Raw genomic sequence first — 21748 nt, 5'->3', positions numbered from 1 at the left:
TTCAGTGCAGGAGAGGCGAGGCCGAGTAACGTTGCGTAGAGACAAAAGTGGACGAAAGAGAGGCAAACCTGCGGCTCCACAAGTATAATTATAACGTAACATAGACTATATCGATATAAACGATATTGTCACATCTTATATCTCGTATGAAAATATATCGATATTTTTTAAAAACTCGATATATCGCCCAGCCCTAGTTCAAGCCTCATTTCCTTGTTAGTGCGAAACATCAAAACAGTCAGCACATGTAGCTCGGAAAGAAAGAAATATAGTGGGAAAAATCTCCACATCTGGAAATGCTATCACTTGCTTTTGCATGGAGTCCTCTTCCATGAAGACTTGATGTTATCTGCAGGTCAGTGCACTCTGAACTGGTTACTGTTTGTATAAATCCTGCCATTAAGAATGTCTCTTTGCTCTGCAGAAAGCTTTGTTGGCAATGTAGTCAACATTTCAGAAACCAGAAGGTGTCTGAAAAAATGTGACATTGAAATACTTGAGCCAGATGATATAAATGATCACCATCCTCTAATATCTTCAGAAGTTGATTCTGTTCATCTGGACGTTTTCAGTGGGACAAACGTTTCGTCACTCATCCAGGTGACTTCTTCAGTCTCAGCTGACTGCAGGTTTCCCCAAAAACCCCAAAACACGCTGCGCCAAAAATGGGTCCGCCCCAAGGATCGGGTCCCCCGACACAACCAGAGTAACATAGTGTAGCTGCTAAGTGCAGGAGGATTGCCAGGATTTATATATTGGGGAAACCAAACAACCTCTGGCTACAACACAGAAGAGCCACCTCGTCAGGCCAGGACTCTGCAGTCTATTTACTCCTACAGGCCAGTGGACACTCTTTCAATGATGAGGATGTAACATCCTGGACAGGGAGGAATGCTGGTTTGAGCGCGGAGTCAAGGAGGCCATTTACGTGAAAAGGGAAAGACCATCTCTGAATCATGGAGGGGGCCTGAGGGCACATCTTTCACCATCTTACAATTCTGTGATTGCAGCCATTCCCCAACTCTCTGTGAATACTGTTTATAAGATTGAAACCTGCAGTCAGCTGAGACTGAAGAAGTCACCTGAATCAGTGACGAAACTTTTCTCCCACTGAAAACGTCCGGATGACTGAGCATGCATCAAGATATCCTCTAATATCTTCAGGCAAAAACAAACATATCATTGAAGAAGTTGCTTCTTCAAAAGATGGACAGAATACTTTGAGGTTCTTGAAATCTACTGAGAAATGTTAATTGACATATGAGGAAATTAGACTGCGCGACTTTAGTCAATTTGGTCCTCTGTGTTCACTCTGCTTTTACTATCAGCCAAGAATGAACCGAACACAGGCTAACAACCCCCATGAACAAGATGAAGACTAAATATGTTTGATAAAATAACATTAAGAGAACAGAATTTGTAATTAGTTTGGTGGTACTGAGTAGTATTACGTGTTTGCTAACAGGATTGCCCAAGCCTGGTCATCAGGAACAAATTCATTTGATTGATGCGTGCCGATGACAGAGTCTTGTTTAACTTCTTACAATTAAAAAATGCATCTCAAACATCTGTGCTGCTATATCTCTTGGCACAGATTGTGTATGCTGTTAACTTCCAGTAACTATTACAAGCCTCTGTGACTCACCATTGCTGTTTATTGGAGTCAGCGGAGATGATTCACCTCTGACCTACTGACTGGCTAATATGTACTGACCTACACACTGGAACACTTGGAAACAACAAGACAACGTTGATGAACAGATAGCGTATTTATGAGATAAATTTGGTTTAGCTAGGGTCTCAACTTTATTTAATCTAGGAAAGGGGGGTTTAGCTCATTTCTGGGGGTGCTGAAGCCCCCCTAAAAATGAATCAAAGCACCCCCAAAGATTTCTTACTTTTTTTGACAATATTGCTGTTTGTGTGACACACTAGTAAAAATATAAAAACTATACTTGGTACTTGTACTTGGTTCAGTCATAATAATGTGACTAGAATAGAGCATTTTCACAAGTCACTTCAGACCTTTCTGATTTCTCTCATTTTTTTTTTAACATTTTGAAAAAGTATGTTTACTTTTCAGATGTACAAGCTAAGAGAAGAGAGAAAGAGTTCTTTATGGAGCTGATGAATGCTGAAAATAAGAGATGAGGGATGACAGATGGAGGATAGTAAATGAGAGAGTGGAGTGCATTACTAAAGAAGAAGTGAGAGCAGATATGAAGAGGATGAAGAGGATGAAGAATAGAAAAGACCAGATAACATACCTGTGGACAGACAGTGGACTTTTTGACTGGATTGTTTAACACAGTCTTGGAAAATGGAAGGATGTCTGAGGAATACTGAAGTGTGCTAGTGCCGAGCTATAGTAACTACACAGGCATAAAGCTGATGGACGTAGTTGAAGCGAGGGTGAGAAGAGAGGGAGTGATCAGCAGCAGCTTCATGCTCAGAAGACAAAGATTGCTTTGGACTGTTGATAAATATAGAAAAGGCCAGAAACAGTTCCACTGTGTTGTGTCTTTGTCCTGGTCAGCTTGGATTGTGACAGGGAAACAAACCAAAGATACTTGGATAGTCTCTGCAACTGTTTCAGCTTTGTTTTGGGACTGTACTGCATTAGACTGACATAGCAAAATGCACCAAGCATTGTTTCTGACAGAACAACATGTTTTTGTGACCAAGCTGATAACCAAACATTACAGAGCAGAGATCGACCACTTCCAGCCACTAAGATAGCACAGCGCTGCTGTCACACTGACAGCCACTAATCGAAACAGACTGTGGCACACCTCCAAACCAGTGTACTTTATGGGAGTTCTACAGGTTGTAAGGTGAGATAATATTTAGCCGAGGGTGGAAGAGACTTGTGGTGGGAGTTCTGGAGGTGCATCAGCCCAACTGTGGGAGAAATCCAGATGTTTGCCATGCAAAAACTCAGGCAGTCATTAATAACAAGTTTAAATTGGTCAGTCTAGGGCCTCCTTTGGAACCCCACCTCCTGTTCCCATAACTTCCTTTCACATTTTCTTTCTGGGAGGCAATGTTTAACCAAGCCATTCCCCAAGTCAAGAGTGCTACAACCCACTTAAAAACCACAGGCTCTCATGGGACTCACCCAAACTTAACTCTTCGCTCTAATCGTGATAAAAAGAAAGCATCCTAATACATACCAGCCCTCATGGCCTCACAAAAGGGCGAGGTTTGCCATCAGATCTTTTTTAAACTATGTGTTTGTTTGTTTTTAAATATTATTTTTATACCACTAGGTCAAGACAGCCATACCCCAAGGCATTCTCACGCTCCAACTCAACCTTCCAAAAATATAACAGGAAGTAGTGCGTTAGTCATGAAGACAGGGGTTAGTGAAAGGCAAGTAGAAGGTTGGTGAAACAGTGGGTCTAAAGGATTTTATTGCCATATTTGTCAGCATGTGTATCCCTCCATGCAGCATGCAGCAGTGCTTTCTCACCACTGCTGTACTTTTAGCAGTCTTCCAGATCCAGTTCCAGTTGTATAAATAACAGCAAAAGTAACTAGAAACCAGAATTGCACTGATGAATACCTGGTAGGCAAAACCTCCTTCTTGACCAATTGTTGCTTTGTATATTTCATGACCATGCACACCTCTGTACAAGGAGAATAAAAGTGTCTAAAGTTTTGTAGTAGTGTCTTAGGCCTTTTCCAGACCGCACAGCGATGTATGCCGACCTATATTCACTGTGTGTGTAGTGGTAATTCAATTCAATTCAAGTTTATTTATATAGCACCAAATCACAACAACAGTCGCCTCAAGGTGCTTTATATTGTACAGTAGATCGTACAATAATGGGGATAGGGTAGGTAGTAGTTTCTGTTACATAGGTAGTCCCTATGTTGCAGAAACATGTGTTTATTTATTGGAAAGAGGTTGTTTCTACATTGCTTAGCACTGTATTTTACCTGTCTTTTAGCACTTACAGACAGGGGTTGTGTTGTGCTGATGGGCCAACATTACACCAAGAAAAAGGGTGAAATGTTTTTACACTGAAATGATGTAGCACCTCTGTTAAACCGTCATCTAACGTTGCTTTAAAAAGAAAACATTCTTACATTATCCTATAATAGATAATAGTGAAGAAAACAAATTAAGAAAAACATGGAAACACCGCTAAAATTCAATGTGTGGGCTAAAAATAATCCATACAAATCTATAACCTATTTTAAAACCTTAAAACACTGAAGATGGTAGAACACCATAAACTTAATCAATGACAAGAATACTTTTGTATCTTGATATATTTTAAAACACATTCAATCACACATTCATGTTTCACAGCAGCTGTAGCTGAAGAAGACGCCCGTGCAGAATAATAAAAAGGAACGGGGCCAGCTGGACTGCAGAGGCTATTAATGTTTGCAGACAAGAGCAAAAGTGTGCCAAACTTTGAAATGTTAAATACAATAAATGTCTTGGCACAGTGGATGTGTTCTCTCGTCAGCGACGCTGGTCCACTATCTGACCGAGGTCTGAACATCTGTGCACATCTGTCTGTGGATGGAAGTCAGGGAAAAGAAGCTACTACATGAAATTATGATTTCAGTTGGGCTGACACAGAGCACAGCTAACTGCATGGATATCTTTCAGGCAGTTTTAATGGTGTATAAAATACTCTGTCTTAAAACACAAAATGCAGGAATAGAATCTGACATTGAGATCGTGAGGTGACAGGCACTGATGCCCTACAGCAAGAGGGCTTTGTGTTTAAACTAACTGGTTAGCTAGAGCATATTTGTGGAGTTTATAGGCTCTTCCACAGTCCAATGAGACACATGTTAAGTTGGAGCAGCTGTACCTCAGAAGGTAGAGCAGGTCTTTCTCTAATCAGACGGTTGGTGGTTTGATCCCTGCTGCTCCCAGTCAGAATGCCAAATATCCTAACTACTACTAACCCCAAGTTCCTTCCTGATATGTCCCATGCTCTGGGGGGCGGGGCTATGGCTTCCCACACCCTCTAGCACATAAGTGTCAAACTCATGTTTGACACTTATGTGCTTTTTTTTTTCTTTCAGTGGCTAATGACTTTTCTGCAATTCACAATTTTGTATCATCAAACACACAAACTGTAGAATTAGGTTTTAAATATAAACACAAAGTAGCATCAGGACAGCAAACATATCACAAAAGCCAAGTTTTGTTGGTGTTACACAAACAGTCTACATGTGGGTGGTGCTGTCCAAAAGCTTCGTCAGGTCCGTCCATTTAGTTACACATGTAAGAGGGATCCTGGAGATTCAGCGGGTTTAAGAACAAATCAGTTAATATGAACCTACGAGAGTCAAACTGTTACTTTTTAGTTATCAAAGATTCATGATTTAAACATACTTCAACCATGTTGGTCAAATAAGAAATGCTGATTGAAATATCCCAGCATGTCATCAAGTTTCTGAATGCATAAAAAAAGACCAGTGTTTTACTGGCCTGGTAACAAAGATCATTTTATTACTTAAATAATATGAGGAGTAACATAGTGTATAATAGAGGAGCCAATACTTGTAGTTAGATTTATTTTTATTCATATTTTCAGGAGATAAAAAGTCTACACAATGCTGAGGAGGAAAGCCATTAACTCAGGGAAGCTGCCCATTAATCTGGGAAGGGTTAAAGGCCATTTCCAACAATTGCATCTCATTCTGCAGTGAGAACAATTATTCACAAGTGGATAATATTCAAAATCACTGAGCCAGGGTTTGATGTCACAGCAAATTCACATGAAGGAACTGTAAACAAACACAAAAAAACAAAACAAAAAATTATTTGGTCTGCTTGTTCTGTTTTGCAGCCACATAGTCATTGAAGCAGTCATGAGCTTTTCTAATACTGCAGCAGGACAATGACCACAAAACAGAAAATATCAAACAGAATGGTTAAAAAAACAGAAAAGAAAGTGTTGCAATGGCCCAGTCGAAGTCCAGACCATGTCGTGAAAGCTGTGGTGGGCCTTAGCAGACCTGTACATAAACACTGAACTGAACCAACGCTGTAAACAAGAGTAGGCCAAAGTCCCTCCACAACAATGTGATGAGGAGACTGATAAAGTCACACAGAAAACATCTTCTTCAAGTGGTTCTCCAAGTTACTGAGTTCATGGAGTGTACTTAGCTTTTCATACGCCATTACTCCAGTTTGGCATCGTTTTTGGTAAATTATTAAAATGCGTTGTTGTTTCAGGATCTTTTGAAATAAGTGCAGAAAGTTCAGTGTTCCAGAAACAAACACACACAGGCTTTTCTTTTTTTTTTGCCTTTGCTTGTTCAACAAACCTAAAACCCAAGTTGGGAATAACAGGTATCACAATAGTGATTAACAGCTGTCTCTGTTAAGCCGAGCTCTGTGTGCGCTCATATAAACATGGGACTTTTGCACGTCATATGACTCTTCCGCATAAAGTGATCTCTTGGGTTTTTCCCCAATCGAATCACAAATGTTACCAGATGATGATGATAAATATAAAGAATATACAAAATGTAAGTTAAACGCAACATTTTTATTGACATGATGAGAGAATAATGCTGCAGAAAGTTATTAATGTGGTGTTTTATTGCACAGAGTGCTTCAATTAATATTAATTCGAGTTAGTAACTTTAGCTCTAACTGCGCCCTTAGTGCTGCTTTTTATATTGACATTGACAGCTGCACATCGGAGCTCTGAAGATTTCATTTGGACATATTTAAATACTAACTATATTAACTATACGCTAATAAAAGAGATGTGTAAATCGCCTTAATTTGTCAGCAGATCAAAATGAAATTATTTTAATGACTGAAGAGGTATTCTTGATGTGTGTACAATGTTCAATGAGCTGCAACTCCGGTAGAGTAGAATCACTTCTCAAATCTAAAATCAAACCCTCTGCAAAGGACCAGATGATTTCTTATGTCCTGATAAGCAAAACCTGCGAACCAGCAGCTACTCCAGAAAGAAATTATACTCTAGCTTTAATTCTCAATGTCAGGTGAACTTGTCATTATGGCAAAAAATAAATAAATAAAAGAATTAGCCAAAGGCTTGCCTGATATGTGACCTTGTGGATGCAATACTAACAACAGACAAAATGAAACCCGGTTTAAAAATATAATATTTTGCCATAATTTAGAAATGTGGCTGTGAATATGATATTCTTATCATTAGAAAGGAAGAAATCTAGGACCTTACCTGTTACACATAGAAGCTGACAAGTTTCTGTGTCTGTTCAAGCAGTTTTAAATTTAAAAAATATGTTGTGCTTTACTTCAGGAAGTAGTTAAGTGACTTTAGAGACAGCAGGTTCTTGAGAATTTAGCTATGACACACCTGCCGTCATGTTTATAAGCACCATACTATACACTATACACCATAGGACTTCCAAGCTCAATGTATACACATTGAAAAAAACTTTACCAATCTCACTGCAGGACAGGTAACTTGTACCAGTGGTTTGCTTAATAATCATTTTGCCGGTGGTTTCCGATTATTCTCAGAGAATTTCAGACTTCATCTGGTGATGAAGGCGTTGCAATACTGTTGAAAGCTAAAGAACAATTCAATGTATTTGCCTTGAGGTCAGTTTATTCAAGACACTGAGGCTCATTAAGCACATCTCCATCATGAATATAACAGAACATGAACATTGGGGCATCATCTCATAAAACCGAATCTTCACATGTCCAGCGTCCTCACGGTGTCATCAGAGAACACTGAAATTACGACTTATGAGTCAAACTCTGGATCACAATCTATCTTTGATCTACATTTTAGACTTCATAGTATTAGGAGTGTGGAGAGCAGAAGCAGAGGCCGATTACTGTCCCGGGGTGCAGCGGTGACTCTTGTAGGTGCCCAGATGTCGGAAGCTGCGCCCACACTGCTGACAGCGGTAGGGTGTGGCCCCGCTGTGAATCCTCTGGTGGGTGTACAAGTTTCCCAGTTCTTTAAAGCGCCGTCCGCACTGAGGACATGCGTATGGACTCTCACCAGTGTGCACCCGTTGGTGTCTCTTGAGTCCTGACAGCACAGAGAAACCTTTCCCACACTGAGGGCAAGGAAACGGGCTCTGGGCACCGCTGTGAATTAGCCTGTGGCTTTTTAAGCGGGCTGCATGGCGAAATCTCTCCCCGCACTCTGGACACACAAAGGGTTTTTCTCCAGTATGGATGCGCTGGTGCTGCCGCAGGTTGCCGAGGTAGTTGAAGCGGCGGCCACAGTCCCCACATTCATACCCCCCCTCAATTTTTATCTCCTTTTTTATAGGACCCCCTCCTTGACTGATGCTTGCAACAGACCCAAATTGTGTGCTTCCCTCATTTTGGCTCCCACCAGCCCTCCTGGAATCACCACTGCTATCTCCCATGGAGGGTGTAGTGGAGGACGTGGACTGGAGTGCCTGGAGAGCCAGGGCTCCAGCAGAGTCTGAGTGTATTAGTTTTATGTGCTCCTCCAGAAAGAAAGAGTCAGGGCAGAAGGTTCCACACATTGAGCAGATGTAGGTGTGACTGGATAACTGCTGGTCTGAAACAAAGACAGTTAAATTTACAATGATGAATAACACAGCAGTAGGGAATAAATTGCATTACAGTCTGAAAGTGCTGTAACTAAGTTTACAGATATAATTCCTCCACTGTTATCGTCTTCGATGACATGTTCCAACATAGAGGAGAGCAGCTACCTGAGCTCCCCCAGATCTAGTTGTTAATAGTGTTGCATCCTCACTGGATATGACTTTGGATACCGTAACTACTCTAAGAAGAAAGTCTCAAATCAGAAGTGCTCTAATGGGGTGATATGGTCCTATAAGGTGGGTGGCTGCAGCTCAGGTGGTAGAGCGGGTCACCTACAAACCAGAAGGTTGTTGGTTCAATCCAGTCTGCATGCCAAATATCCTTGTGCAAGATACTAAGTAAGGGTGAACGTTAGACACAAACTATGCTGTTAAAAACAATATAGAAAAAGTGCTTGTGTGAATGAACCAGTCCACTGACTGATGAGATGTATGTGAGGAGCAGGGTTCTGGATTTAACAGGGAGCCAATGAAGGGAAGCCAATAAAGGAGAAATCTGCTCTCTTTCTAGTCCCTGTCAGTACTCTTGCTGCAGCATTTTGGATTAACTGAAGGCTTTTCAGGGAGTTTTAGGACATCCTGATAATAACGAATTACAGTCGTCCAGCCTAATAAATGCATGTCACTCTGAGACAGAATATTTCTAATTTTAGAGATTTTGCACAAATGGATGAAAGCAGTCCTACATATATGCACTGAAGGACATATCATAGTCAAAAATGACTCCAAGATTTCTAATGCCATGTGATGATCCTGAGCTCTGTCTATCCATGGAGCCAGATAACACACACCAGTTACTTAAACTGCAGGAAAGTCTTAAAAACAAAGACCTAGATGTCCTCTAACTTCCTGCTCCTAAATTCAGATAAACTGAGGTCATTGCACTAAAAATGTTAGAGATATGATATCTAACCAGATCTTTAACCTGGGTGCCATTGCTTTGGCCTGCATTAATAGTGTGAGGAATTTAGGAGTCATTTTTTTAACAGGATATTCTCAATGCACTACTGTAATGAATTATTATCACGTTCCCCCAAAAACTCCCTAAAAAGCCTTCAGTTGATCTAAAATACTGCAGTGACAGCACTGACAGGGACTAGAAAGAGAGAGCAGCTTTCTGCTATATTGGCTTCCCTTCATTGGCTCCCTGTTAAATCTAGAATTACATTGAAAATCCTGCTCCTTACAAACAAGGTTTATAATAATTTGCCCTATTCTATATTCTTCTTCTTCTCTTGGCTCTTGATGGAGGCGGTCACACTTTCTCCTTCTCCCTCTCCCTTGTCTTTCCTGCTTGGCTTCTCATGTCTATTGTATAGTCTCGCTTATTCTCTAACCCTAAGAGAGTCTCCCAGACTGGTTCTCTAAAAACCTAAAGAAGAATTATGGATTTGATCAACTGGTCCCTTAATGAAACTGACACCTTCCTGGGCTTGGGAGAGCCTGATTGTCCTGCGGCGACGTTTGCTGACGGCTACTTGATGGTAAGTTGCGTCGTGTGTCTGGCGACACTCTCGATGGAGGACAGTGAACGACATCTACCAATTCGGAACCACGATAACAGAGTTCTGGCTGATTGGACCTGGCTTACTGAAGAACAAGAAGCGGCTACAGCTGTTCAAAATCCCACAAGGCTGGCCGACATGATAGACGATGGACAGGGCTGTGAGTACTCAGACTGTGTTTTTGAATGCTATATGGATAAGATCTTGGAGAAGCTCATGGCTCTGCTATATGGATAACATCTTGAAGAAGAACAACACGAATTGAGAGACCTGGTGACCAGTGACAGACATTAGACCAACTGTAAAATTGGAAGCAGTTTGTTCGCACTAACCAAAACAACTACCATCTTCATCTCATGGCGCCAGCTGGATGCTCAAGGCAAAAGCTGACGGGAATAACAATCCTCCTTTGGATAACAAGACTGTGTTGTGACTTTCTCCCTCCTCATTCAAGGCCACCCGCGTCGACCGAAGATTGTTGACTTTTGTCTAACTGGGTGAAGGGACACTTTCTCTCGGCTGAACACGGAACACACACACACTCATACGCACACATATGCATGTACACTGACACAGACCTACAATCACCCCCCTCCTCCAAATGCCTTCGAAGCTTATGTCTTCTATGTAGTGAGATGTGCTGATTCATGTGCTGAGGTGTTTTTTTCTGTTCTCAAACTGATCTCCCTGTTTGAGTTATTTTTTCTCCTCGTCTTTCCTCATGTTATGCATTTTCCATTGTTCTCCAAAAGTTGATTCTGTTCATCTGGACGTAGCATTTTCAGTCTCAGCTGACTGCAGCTTTCAATCTTATAAACAGTACATTTGCATGATGACTGAAACCAGCCCACTGAAGGAACAATGAGCTGGGAGGTCAGTTCCTTAATCTTAATTATGCAAATTTTCATGACCATTGATCAATGAACTGAACTTCAGGTAAGAAGTTATGACCTGCAGTCTATCTGGGTCAGATATAAACCAAGTTTAGGTGGAGTTTATTTTCCTTGTGCTGACTTTTTACTGTCAGTTACAATAACTCGTACTGCATACTAGCTAGCATGACGGAGTTTCTATACAGCTGGGTGGTGCTATGATGTTACTAATAGTGAACTTTATTTTATTCATAAGGTTAGTTAGTAGGGTTGCCAACCATGCCGTATAAAACGGAATCGTCACGTATTCAGAGAAAATATCAAGCGTTTCGTATTGAGCTGAAAAGGAACACAGTTTGTCCTGTACTTTAGCTAGAATGAAAAAAAGACACAAAGCTGGAGTCATTCTGAATCTTTACGCTGTCAGCTGCCTTTTCTTCTCTCATTCAATCATGAAACTGATCAATGATCAGCTGATCGGTATTTCTGATGCAAGTCCCGTCTCTCCTTTGTTTATCTCTGACTTTGCGCCAGAAAGAGGAAACCAGCGGATGTCGCGCTAAACAACAGCAGCACGTTTAAGCTTGATCAGCTGTTGTTAGAATTTATTTAATATTAATTTCTAGTATCAGCTGATGTTTGCTGGAGCCACAGCTGTAAAGCTGCTGGTCATGATATCGGTTTGGATATGTGGTGAGAGGGAAACATGAGGATGAAACCAGGAGATGTCCTTACTGAATCATCAGAGCTGAGCAGGTGATGGAGAAACAGGTTTACCTTTTAGGTGACATGAATGAGTTGAAGGGAAGTTATGAACTGTTTCTGAGAAATAACACCAGGATCCTTTTCTAAGTAGCTGACAGCTGGTAACTGTGCAGGGGCGAGTCTAGGAAAGTTTTGCCAGGGGGCCAGGTAGGGCATTAACAGGGAGAGGGGGGCACAAAGACATACTTTCTTATTTTCATTTAAAATATCTAGCTTTTATTAAATAATTATCTGAAGCTTAAACCAAAGTTTTTATCTGATGTAAAATGTATAGAAATCATACATATACCAACAAGACTGTACATCACTGTCACCACAGCGTTTGTTTTCATGCAGTGAATTAAAAAATAAATGGCCGGGCCAGCGGTGCACATTGCAAATTAGCTCGCATAGACACATTAGTTGTACCGCTTCTTAATGACGGTATCTTAGCTAACAACCCCAACTACCAGATTCAACTTGTAATTGGCTAAAAATCACTTAGCCTACTGGTGAGAGGGACGTTGCTAGCTGTCAGTTTTTTCAAGCAATGTTGAAATTTCCACATTCTGACACTTCAAATGTTTCAGGAGCTGTCCGCTCAGCGCAGCAACTGTTAATATAGTGTTATTAAATTTATTGCTAATGCAATTATATGGCACATTGACTTCTGAGGAAATTTTAGATGGCACTCGTCATCAAAAAGGTTGCCTACCCCTGCTCTAGGACAACAGGACACACATGCTGTTTGGTTTCTGTGGCTTGATGGACCTCCAACCAAAGGCTGCAAAACTGAGTTGTGCATTATGTGAATGAGTGTTCAAAGGAGCTTACAAAGAAAAGCGGCTGGACTTCTTTAAGTTGCTTGAAGACGTTTCACCTCTCACCCGTCTTCAAGCAACTTAAAGAAGTCCAGACGCTTTTCTTTGCAAGCTCCTTTGACTACAATGACCTGGATGACTGAGAACCTTCACAGACATGTGAATGAGTGGTATTTGGTGTGTTAGCCGGCCTATTCCTGTTAGCTGCAACCATAAGAAAACATCTCAGGCAGTATGAAGCGTTTCCGTTGCAGTTCATGTAATGTGGTGGCTGTAGCTCTTGAGGTAGAGCAGGTCACCTACTGATTGGAAGGTTGGTGGTTAGATCCCTGGCTCCTCCAGTCTGCATGCCAAGTATCCTTGGGTAAGATACTCACCCCAAGTTGCTCTCCGATGCATCCATCGGAGTGTGAATGTAGTTAGAAAAGCACTCAGTTTAGAGTCAGTGCTTGTGAGAATGGGTGTGAGTGGGTGAATGTGACATGTTGTATAGAGTGCTTTGAGTACTCCGGGAGAGTAGAAAAGCGCTATATAAGAATCAGTCCATTTACCATTTGTGGAGAAGGCCTTTTTGGTTACCACAACAGCAAAGGAGATTCTGTCAAACGCAGCCATGAATCTGTGCAAATGGGACAAAATCACCAGATCTGAGAGTTATGTGGACAGACAGTGCACACAAATGAGGTGGTCGTGGAAATGTCAGAATCAGAATCAGTTTTATTGACCACGTATGTGCGCGCGTATACAAAGACAACAACAACACGTATGGTGCAGAGAGCAAAAATGTTGGAATGAAATTATGGGATAAATAAGGGATGGATAAGTAATTACATACAAAAGAACAAAACAGTGTATGCAGTACGCTTTGATTTCAGCAGGTATGGTCCTGTACTATGACTGGTACAGGACTATGTGAATGTAGTAAGTATTCATCAAAGTGATGGCCTATAGAAAGACGCTGTCTTCTTGTTTTGGCATACAGTGCTCTGTAGCGCCTACCAGCACCAATGACTTTTTCTGCAGACCTCATTGTCCGTTGTAGTCTGGTCTTGGCCTGTTTGGTGGCTGATCCAAGCCCTACAATAATGGATGAGCAGAGAACAGACTGGATTATAGACTGGATCAACAGTTCCTGAGGCGAGACTGTGGATCCCAGAAACCTGAAGGTTTCCACAGCAGACACAGTGCTTTTGAGTAAGGTGAGGGGGGATAATGGAGAGTCCACAACTAGGGCTGGGCCATATCATACCGTTCACGGTAATACCGGTATAATGTTGGGCAAAAATAAGAAAATGACGCATGTGCAGTGCCTTTGTTTTCATACGCACATGGCGGAAAAAGCATGGCGGCGATGGAAAATGAGAAGGGCGAAAGCGGATCGTTGAATGAAACGGATGAACCAGAATTGGTTTGTAAAAATGCTGCAACTTCAGTGGTGTGGAACTGGTTAAGCTTTCATCCGTCAGATACACAACAAAGCACTATTTTGTCAAATGTTTTAGTACGACTTTGCTAAGCTACGAAGCCGCACTGCTTGATGGACTGTCGGAGCATTACGGCTATCGTAGGCGGAGCCTCGCGGAGTGATACGTACTGTGCTTCAACATAATGTTACCGTATTGTGTGTGCATAACCTCTTTTTAACTTTAGTGGATATTATACATGGTTATGCTGAGGATAAGTCGGCCAATTTCCACTGGAAATGCCTTTTGGTTAAACTGTCAAGAAGGAATTTGCATTTGCAATGTTAAATGTTTATATAACTTTAATGCACATAAAAAACAGCTGCTTGTTTAAGTGAAAATACACTGATGGTTTTTTTTTTGCACTAATAAAGTTGTGGAGTTGTAAAGTATTTTGTTTAGTGTCAATCATATCGTCAGTTATATCGTTATCGCAAATTTTCAAATGTATATGGTGATAAATATTTTTGGTCATAGTGCCCTGCTCTAGAACTGGGCGATATGACCCAAAATTCATATCTCGATATTTTAGTTTTAAAGCCATAAGGTAAGAACAAAAACAGAGTTCTTTTTGCTGTGTCCCAGATGTCACACAGGCACTTTTATTAACATAGAGCGTAGATGTACATGAAGAAATTACTCAAAAATAAATTATGAGCATTTATTAAATAATAATGTTCCATAAATAAAAGAAAACTGTTTTTGTGCATAACAAAAAGCTCACAATTGTGCAGTCAAAATGTAAACTGACAGACGCTGAGCGTAATAACAGACAGATTTCACAGCTGCTCTGTTCCCAAGTTCTACTGCGTGACTGACAGCCTTGAGTTTGAAATCCGCTTCATAACCACGTCTCTGAACAGGTGCCATTTATGGTCCTTATACACAGTACGGTAATATCACGTTGAAGCACAGTACGTAACACTCCGCGAGGCTCCTCGGTAGCCGTAATGCTCCAACAATTCATCAAGCGGTGCAGCTCCGTAGCTTAGCAAAGTCGTACTGAAACATTTGACAGATTGCTGAGCGCTGTGTACCACATAAAATCAGTTTGCGGTCATCAAGCACTACCAGAATTCATACATAAGGCGCGCTGTCAATTTATGAGAAAATGAAAGGATTTTAGGCCATGCTAGGCCATGGTGTTAGGCGGTTAGCTCGCTAACATGTTGACGCTGTCCACCCCCATGCACGGGGCGATCCGCGGTAACTCGTTAACGGAGATTTGCCGTGTCCATCTTGTCATTGCCTGCAGGCGAAGCTATGGGGGAGGAGGGGGAGTGGTGTTCAGTGAAGGAGAGGCGAGGCCGAGTAACGTTGCGTAGAGACAAAAGTGGATGAAAGAGAGGCAAACTTACGGTGCCACAAGAATAGTTATAATGTAACATACACTATATCCATATAAACGATATTGTCACATCTTATATGTCGTATGAAAATATATCAATATTTTTAAAAAAAACTCGATATATCGCCCAGTCCTACCCTGCTCTATCCGCAACCGTCTCTAGTTTTGAGCGTATTCAGTTCTGTTACTCTGACTGCACCACAGGGCCAGGTGTTGAACCCCACATCTGGTAAATGGAGTGGTTATTATATAGCGCCATTCTACTCTGAGTGCTCAGATAGAGTAGAAAAGCACTCAAAGCTCAAAGCGCTTTATACAACTAATTCTTTCACCCAATCAAACCCACATCCACACCACACAAGCACGTTTTCTAAGTCGTTAAGTGCCTACTATCTAACAGTCATACACAGTCATACTGCGATGAATGCATCGGAGAGCATCCATTCTTGATGAGTCCTGAACTTTGAGGTGTTAACTACTTTACTTGAGGTAGAGGCCATGTTGAATTCCCGACCTCTTTCTTATATATACAGTGATGCATCAGAGGTCCGTTTGGGGGAGACTCACTTCTATTCTGCCAAAGACTACACTTTCCCTATCTCAGACGATCAACGTAAGCTGGGGGGGTCATTGGTCGAGGACGAAGTATGGGTAGAGATTCTTAACCAGCTTATGGAGCCACTGGCAGTGACAACTTGACAGACGGCTCTGAAGTGAACTGCTCTGGATTTGCTCTGAAGTGTTGAAAGTGGGAGATGTTGTCTTGACTGGAGACAATATCTGACCCTCCCAAACCTGGAGGATCGGGAAAATAGCATTTATTCCCAGGGAGTGATGAACGCATTTGTTCATGTAATGTTCGCACTTGTGAGGAAGTTTGCTGAAGAGACCTGTTCGGCTATCACATCCATTAGAGATGTAAGGTAGCTGGATACTGATGAATAACTGCTGATGGGGGGGTGAGGATGTTGTGAATTGAAATTAAATGACACTTTATGATATTGGGTTCAGCTGATTCAGCTTATTCTTCTTGTCATTTATTACAGTGAATATATAAACTGCAGCTATGTTTAAACTGCTAGTGACAATAATTTTTGCTTTATTGTGAAAGGTATAGACAGGAAGTGTTTTTATTTTGAAATGCAGGGAATTATCCTAGTGCTGCTGCTAGCCTCTTGCTGATGTTATGAAGGTTATGTGCAGAATATGAAAGTTATGTATTCCTTGCTATTCGTCAACATCAGCATTTTCATCAAGTAAATATTTAGTTTGAAATTGTCGGTTTCAGTCGTTATTTGAAACGTCCACCACACAACATGCCTTGAGTTGATTATTGTTGTGAACTGGCACTTAAAGGTGGGTGATTTAGCCTTGAAATTAAATCACAGTGTTTCAAATAAATTCACGATAACATTTATGACATAAACACTAAACAAAATTTCATCGCCGAGCGCAGCAACCAGGCAGCTGCATTTATTAGTGTGCACAAAATGAAAGTTATTTTCTTATCAAAGTTTCTGTCACTGATGACAGACAACCTATCTATGTGTCACCACCAGTATTATAGTTCAGCTGTATACACTGACCTGGTATTGCAATATGCCACTTGTAATTGTATGCAATAAGTACGGGGTTTTAAAATAATTCGCTACATTCGCACCTGCCTCAGGCCTGTCTGTGCAGTCCTCCAAAGGATTCCCTTCCTCCCCTGGAGAGCTCTGAGGCTCCATAGAGAAGTCGCAAGGCTGGGCACGTGACAGCGGAGTCTGTGCTTGCTCAGGTATCGACCCCTCCCTCGTGGTCGAGTCATCTTCATTCCCATCATTCTCTGTCTCAGTGGTGCAGGCGTTCTCATGATCAGGCTCCTTTATAACTGTGGCACAATAGCAGAAAAATCAGGGTTAATATTAATGTTCTACAAGCCAGTGCTCACCATATAAATAGACTGATACAACAGATCAAATCAATATAAAGACTTATTACTTGCAAAACTGTCCAGATCTAAAATGTTGATATATTATTGGATATTTTTGAACAATTAAGTTTAAAATACAAAACTTGAATTTGCAGAAAAGTAAAAGTCAACAATGGAAATCAAATTTATCATGAAGTGTATGAATACATTATTGTATTACATTTTTATGCTGTTCATAAAAAGGTAATGATTGTGCTTGATGGTGATGTCCTGGAGTCAGGTGGTCTGCCAGCACCACTAACCTAACCCCATAGAGGCCTGTATAGGGTTAGGGTAAATAGTAGGGGTGCAACGATACACAAAATTCACGGTTCGGTTCGATACTTTGGTGTCACGGTTCGATATTTTTTCGATACAAAAAAAATGTTCATGCCTTTTTAATTTGTCATTTATTAAAATTATAAATATATATTTTAACTCAAAAGTACAGTTTTTAAATTTAACCCTAACCCTTGTGCGCGTTTTTTATTTTGACAGCGAATGCGCACCTGCGGACCACTTATGTGCACCCCTGGTTATTTAGCTCGTCATCAGAATCAGAATCAGAATGGGTTTATTGCCAGATGTTGAGGTTTACAACATTAGGAATTTGCTGCGGTGCTTCAGTGCAAACAATAAGAATTAAAGTGCTATGTAGAAAGAAAGATATGTGCATGAGATATACATGAGATATATACATGAGAATAAGAATTAAGAGTGCTACGTAGAAGGATATATACATGAGTGCAGGTGATGATCAGTGCCAGACATGAAATGATGCAGTGACACAGCGTAGGGTCATGTGTGAGTGGCGGGGACAGTCATGTGGTTATTGTTCATGTGTCCAACAGCAGAGGGGAAGAAACTGTTCTTGTGGCGAGAGGTTCTGGTGCGAATGGACCGGAGCCTCCTGCCTGAGAGGTGTCATATTGCAGCCACAGAAATTCTTTTGTCCATGAAACCATAAAGCTGCACTTTCTTTTTGCCTTATAGTCTGATTTGTCATAACTTCTCCGTTTTGTGGTAAGCTTTTCTTTGGCTGTCACTTCTTCACCCCGACCTGTCTTATTTGGCTCAGCAGAACTAAAATATATATGCTGCTGCTTTTACACACGCACTCACATAAGCTCAGCGATTCTCTGCGCGATCAACCTCTCACATGTTTAAGCTGCGGGAGATTTCACTTGTCATGTTTGCATAGTAAGCTAACGATTAATAAGACGATGTCAGAGGAATTGGTGCACAAATTATCATCACTCACAGATCAGTACTGTCGCTCTCTATACACAGTTCGCACGATTGCAAAGTGAAAGCAAAAAAACAAGCGCAAATTCAAACGCGATTTCAATATGTCACATATTGACAGTGGCTCACCGATGCCAATGACATAATTACCCAGCTACATTTCTGAAAGAATGCAAAAGCATTGACATATATTTTTCCTTCCTACAATAGCCCGACGGGCAGGGAAGAGATAGATTTTGGTAGCCCGACTGAAAAAATCGCTAGCTCCAGGACGTCGGGCTAGCGATATTGCAAGCCCTGTATCTGATTGAGGAATCACTCATCTTTGGAAAAGAGAGTTTATTACAGAGAAATGGCTCTTTCCAAAATAAAAGCTATACTATCCGCTTCTTCTGGGCTATATTCTCAGCAGCATAAGGAGAATCATGTGCTAACAGCTGTCTAAATGACTCGGCTAAAGTTAGTAGCATGCTTGTTGTTTTTGTCTTTGCACTAGGATGATGTCGGCGTAAATGTGCAGTCATATTCGTTGTGTTCCCACTAGTGCTTTCAGGTTAATCTAGTTGAAATAACCTTAACGCCACAACACGGCAAATCTCCGTTAACGAGCTACCGCCGATCGCTCCGTGCATGGGGCTAGACGGCCAACACGTTAACGAGCTAACTGCGCTAACACACTAGTTCCCACCCATGTAATTGAGCATTGCATGGCACATCCAACATACTGTTTTACTTTAGTCCATGACTCGCTTACCTTCAGGGTCATACGTCACATGAAAACCAAAATAATTCCAAACGCCAGATCTGAATGTTGCAAGGAGAGCTTAACTTCTGTCTCGCTAGCTTGCCCTGCGCTCATACTTCTGACGATGCTGTCTGTGTTGAGCGCTCAGTGGATCTGCGCTCGACAGTGCAGCCTAGGCGGAGTAGTCGAACGCAGATTCACTGAGCGCTCAACACAGACAGCATCGTCAGAAGGAAAGTTGATAAAATAAATTACAAATGTTGTATTGTTCGATACATATGCGTACCGAACCGAAAGCACTGTATCGAACGGTTCAATATCGATACGAATATCGTTGCACCCCTAGTAAGTAAGTGGCCCCCAAATCACATGACTGATTTAAAATGACACAACCTCGCAGTGTCTCGTTTCAACTTTTGTCCAAAGTGTGAACCAATATGTACCAGTTTTTTTATTTTGCTGATAGGTAAAGCACAATAAGACTTATGATAAATGATTTACACGATGCTTTCCATGAATGCATCGTCACATTTAGTGCAATAAGAAAAGGTAAAAATGGGATTTTCTAAAGAAAGCCCTCACAAACAAAGTGCTTGTGAGAAAAACAAAGGAAAAACAAACATGTCACTCCCCATTTCTGTAGGAAAAATGCACCACACCAACCAGGGGAAGAGTGAGCGTGATGGTAAAAGTTTTGTGACACTCTGCTTATTTGGAGTGTGTAGTTAGTGTGTAGTTAGTGTGTAGTGTAGTCATTATTTTCTTTTGTGCATCCAAACAGTGAGCCAACTGTTGAATGTCACAGACGCTGGTAAAAAAATCTACCAAAGACAGTTTGCAATATAAACACTGTCCCCACGTGGACAACAGGAGGATGCACCCTGAACGTGCTGGGCTTGTGATGTCATTAGTTATTTTGTTTTAGCAGCAAACTGCAAAAACACATAATTTGTTCCCATTTTAACACTACAAAAAAAAAGTGCCAAAAATGGTCACTATGTGCACAGAAGAGTTCATGAGAGGTTCGCGTGTGAAACGCATGCTCAGTCATGCTTTAGGACGCATTTGGAGTTGGAGAGCCTTGGATGCCCTTCAACAAGCCTGGAGAACTACTTCAAGCACTTATACGTTTCTATATTGTGGTAAACACGTACTTGGCTCTGTAGTCATATTAGTCATCAAGTTATAAGTAAATAAGCATTATTTATGACTACGTCTATGTGTGTTTACCTTTCAGGTCTGAAGTGTATTCCATTGGTGCCATCCATTCATATTCATACATTCGCTTGCTACCGGAAGGGAGCATGCTGAAGATGTCATCTGTGGTGGACTCGGAATCTACGTGCATAGACACGGTCCCGGCCATCCCGCTGTCCGACCACAAGTTAAGGGAATGCGGGTCTGGCCCTTGGCGCACCTCCCTGTCACCGGCCTGGTCGCTCTGGTCTCCGTCCATTTCAGCACATCCTCTCGAGTTCTTGTCTTTCATCAGATAGTGACAAATGGCGTCTATATTTTCCTTCTTCACACCAGACATGAGCGCTTTGGCTCTCCGTGGGTCGATATTGTTGTGCTTGGCTCCAGAGCTGAAGTCATGTTTCTTGAAGCCAGCCTCTGCAGGCGGCTCTACGCTCGCCACGCCAGGAAATGCGTCCCTACCATCCCGCTGAACTGTATCCAGTTGTGCTTTTAACATTTCGATTTCTTCGCTTTTCTCGCGAAGTTCCATTTTCAATACTCTTATCCGGATGCTGACCATTTTACGGATCTCGGACAACGCAGTCTCCAGCACTACGGTGATGTTTCTCCCGAGGTGCTCAGTGATGTCGCTAACCGAGCAGAGAAGCTCTTCGTCGGGTTCCAGCTCCACGAAATCACCGTCAGCTGCACTTACTGACCCGGGAGGCTCCATGAAGACGCCGTGGGCTTCAGGAGACAGGCTCGCTTCAGTGAAACTGTGGTTTCGTTTGCGACTCATAGATTATTTGGATGGAGCGCTCGGTTTTCTTCAGTTTGGGTAGCTGGAAGCTATTTAGCAAGCTAATGTTTGGATGGTGCTGAGAGACGGTCGGATTGTTAGGTTTGCCTCACTTAACGTGACTGTTGCCGGAAATGTATTTTCAAAATAAAAGCATTTCGTGCCGAATAGCTGTCTGGATGTAGGCTCATTACCCATTTTGTTTCGAAATGAGTGAATGGAAGTATTGTTTTCGACACGTGGTACTTGACAGACACAGAACAGAGCTGCAGCAATATCAGAGTTTACATGAATTACTATAAGCCAAAAGCATGCACCAGGAAACGAATGCACTGCACTCAGTGAAAATAGGAATGGAACTGATCTTATATTTATTTCACACATAACTATACCATATAAAATCTATTTGAAAACAAAAGACATATCAGTGCATCTGTATATGCTGTCTCTATATAAACATCTGTATACTTATTTGTACATAATCTGTTCATAACTA

General features: G+C 41.5%; 1 protein-coding gene across 1 annotated transcript; it reads right to left on the bottom strand.

The window, feature by feature from the left end:
* Positions 1–7571: 7571 nt before the first annotated feature.
* On the bottom strand, positions 7572–21370 carry LOC143416598 (zinc finger protein 16-like). The gene is made up of 3 exons (XM_076882016.1): positions 20505–21370; positions 16991–17203; positions 7572–8528 (listed from the first exon to the last, which is right to left on the bottom strand). Exons 1-3 carry the CDS (start codon positions 21250–21252, stop codon positions 7822–7824), a joined length of 1668 nt encoding a protein of 555 aa, XP_076738131.1. The 5' UTR covers positions 21253–21370; the 3' UTR covers positions 7572–7821.
* Positions 21371–21748: the final 378 nt, after the last annotated feature.

This window comes from Maylandia zebra, linkage group LG3 (genome assembly GCF_041146795.1).
Source record: "Maylandia zebra isolate NMK-2024a linkage group LG3, Mzebra_GT3a, whole genome shotgun sequence".
Taxonomy (NCBI): Eukaryota; Metazoa; Chordata; class Actinopteri; order Cichliformes; family Cichlidae; genus Maylandia; species Maylandia zebra.
The sequence above is the reverse complement of the archived record's forward strand: the minus strand, read 5'-3'. Positions and strand labels throughout refer to the sequence as shown.

Coding starts and splice junctions, on each gene's coding strand:
- LOC143416598 (XM_076882016.1), bottom strand. CDS start 21,252: ATGAGTCGCAAACGAAACCACAGTTTCACTGAAGCGAGCCTGTCTCCT. Junction 17,204..20,504: donor ATACACTTCAGACCTGAAAG/GTAAACACACAT, acceptor ATTGTGCCACAG/TTATAAAGGAGCCTGATCAT. Junction 8,529..16,990: donor CACAGACAGGCCTGAGGCAG/GTGCGAATGTAG, acceptor TCTTTGTTTCAG/ACCAGCAGTTATCCAGTCAC.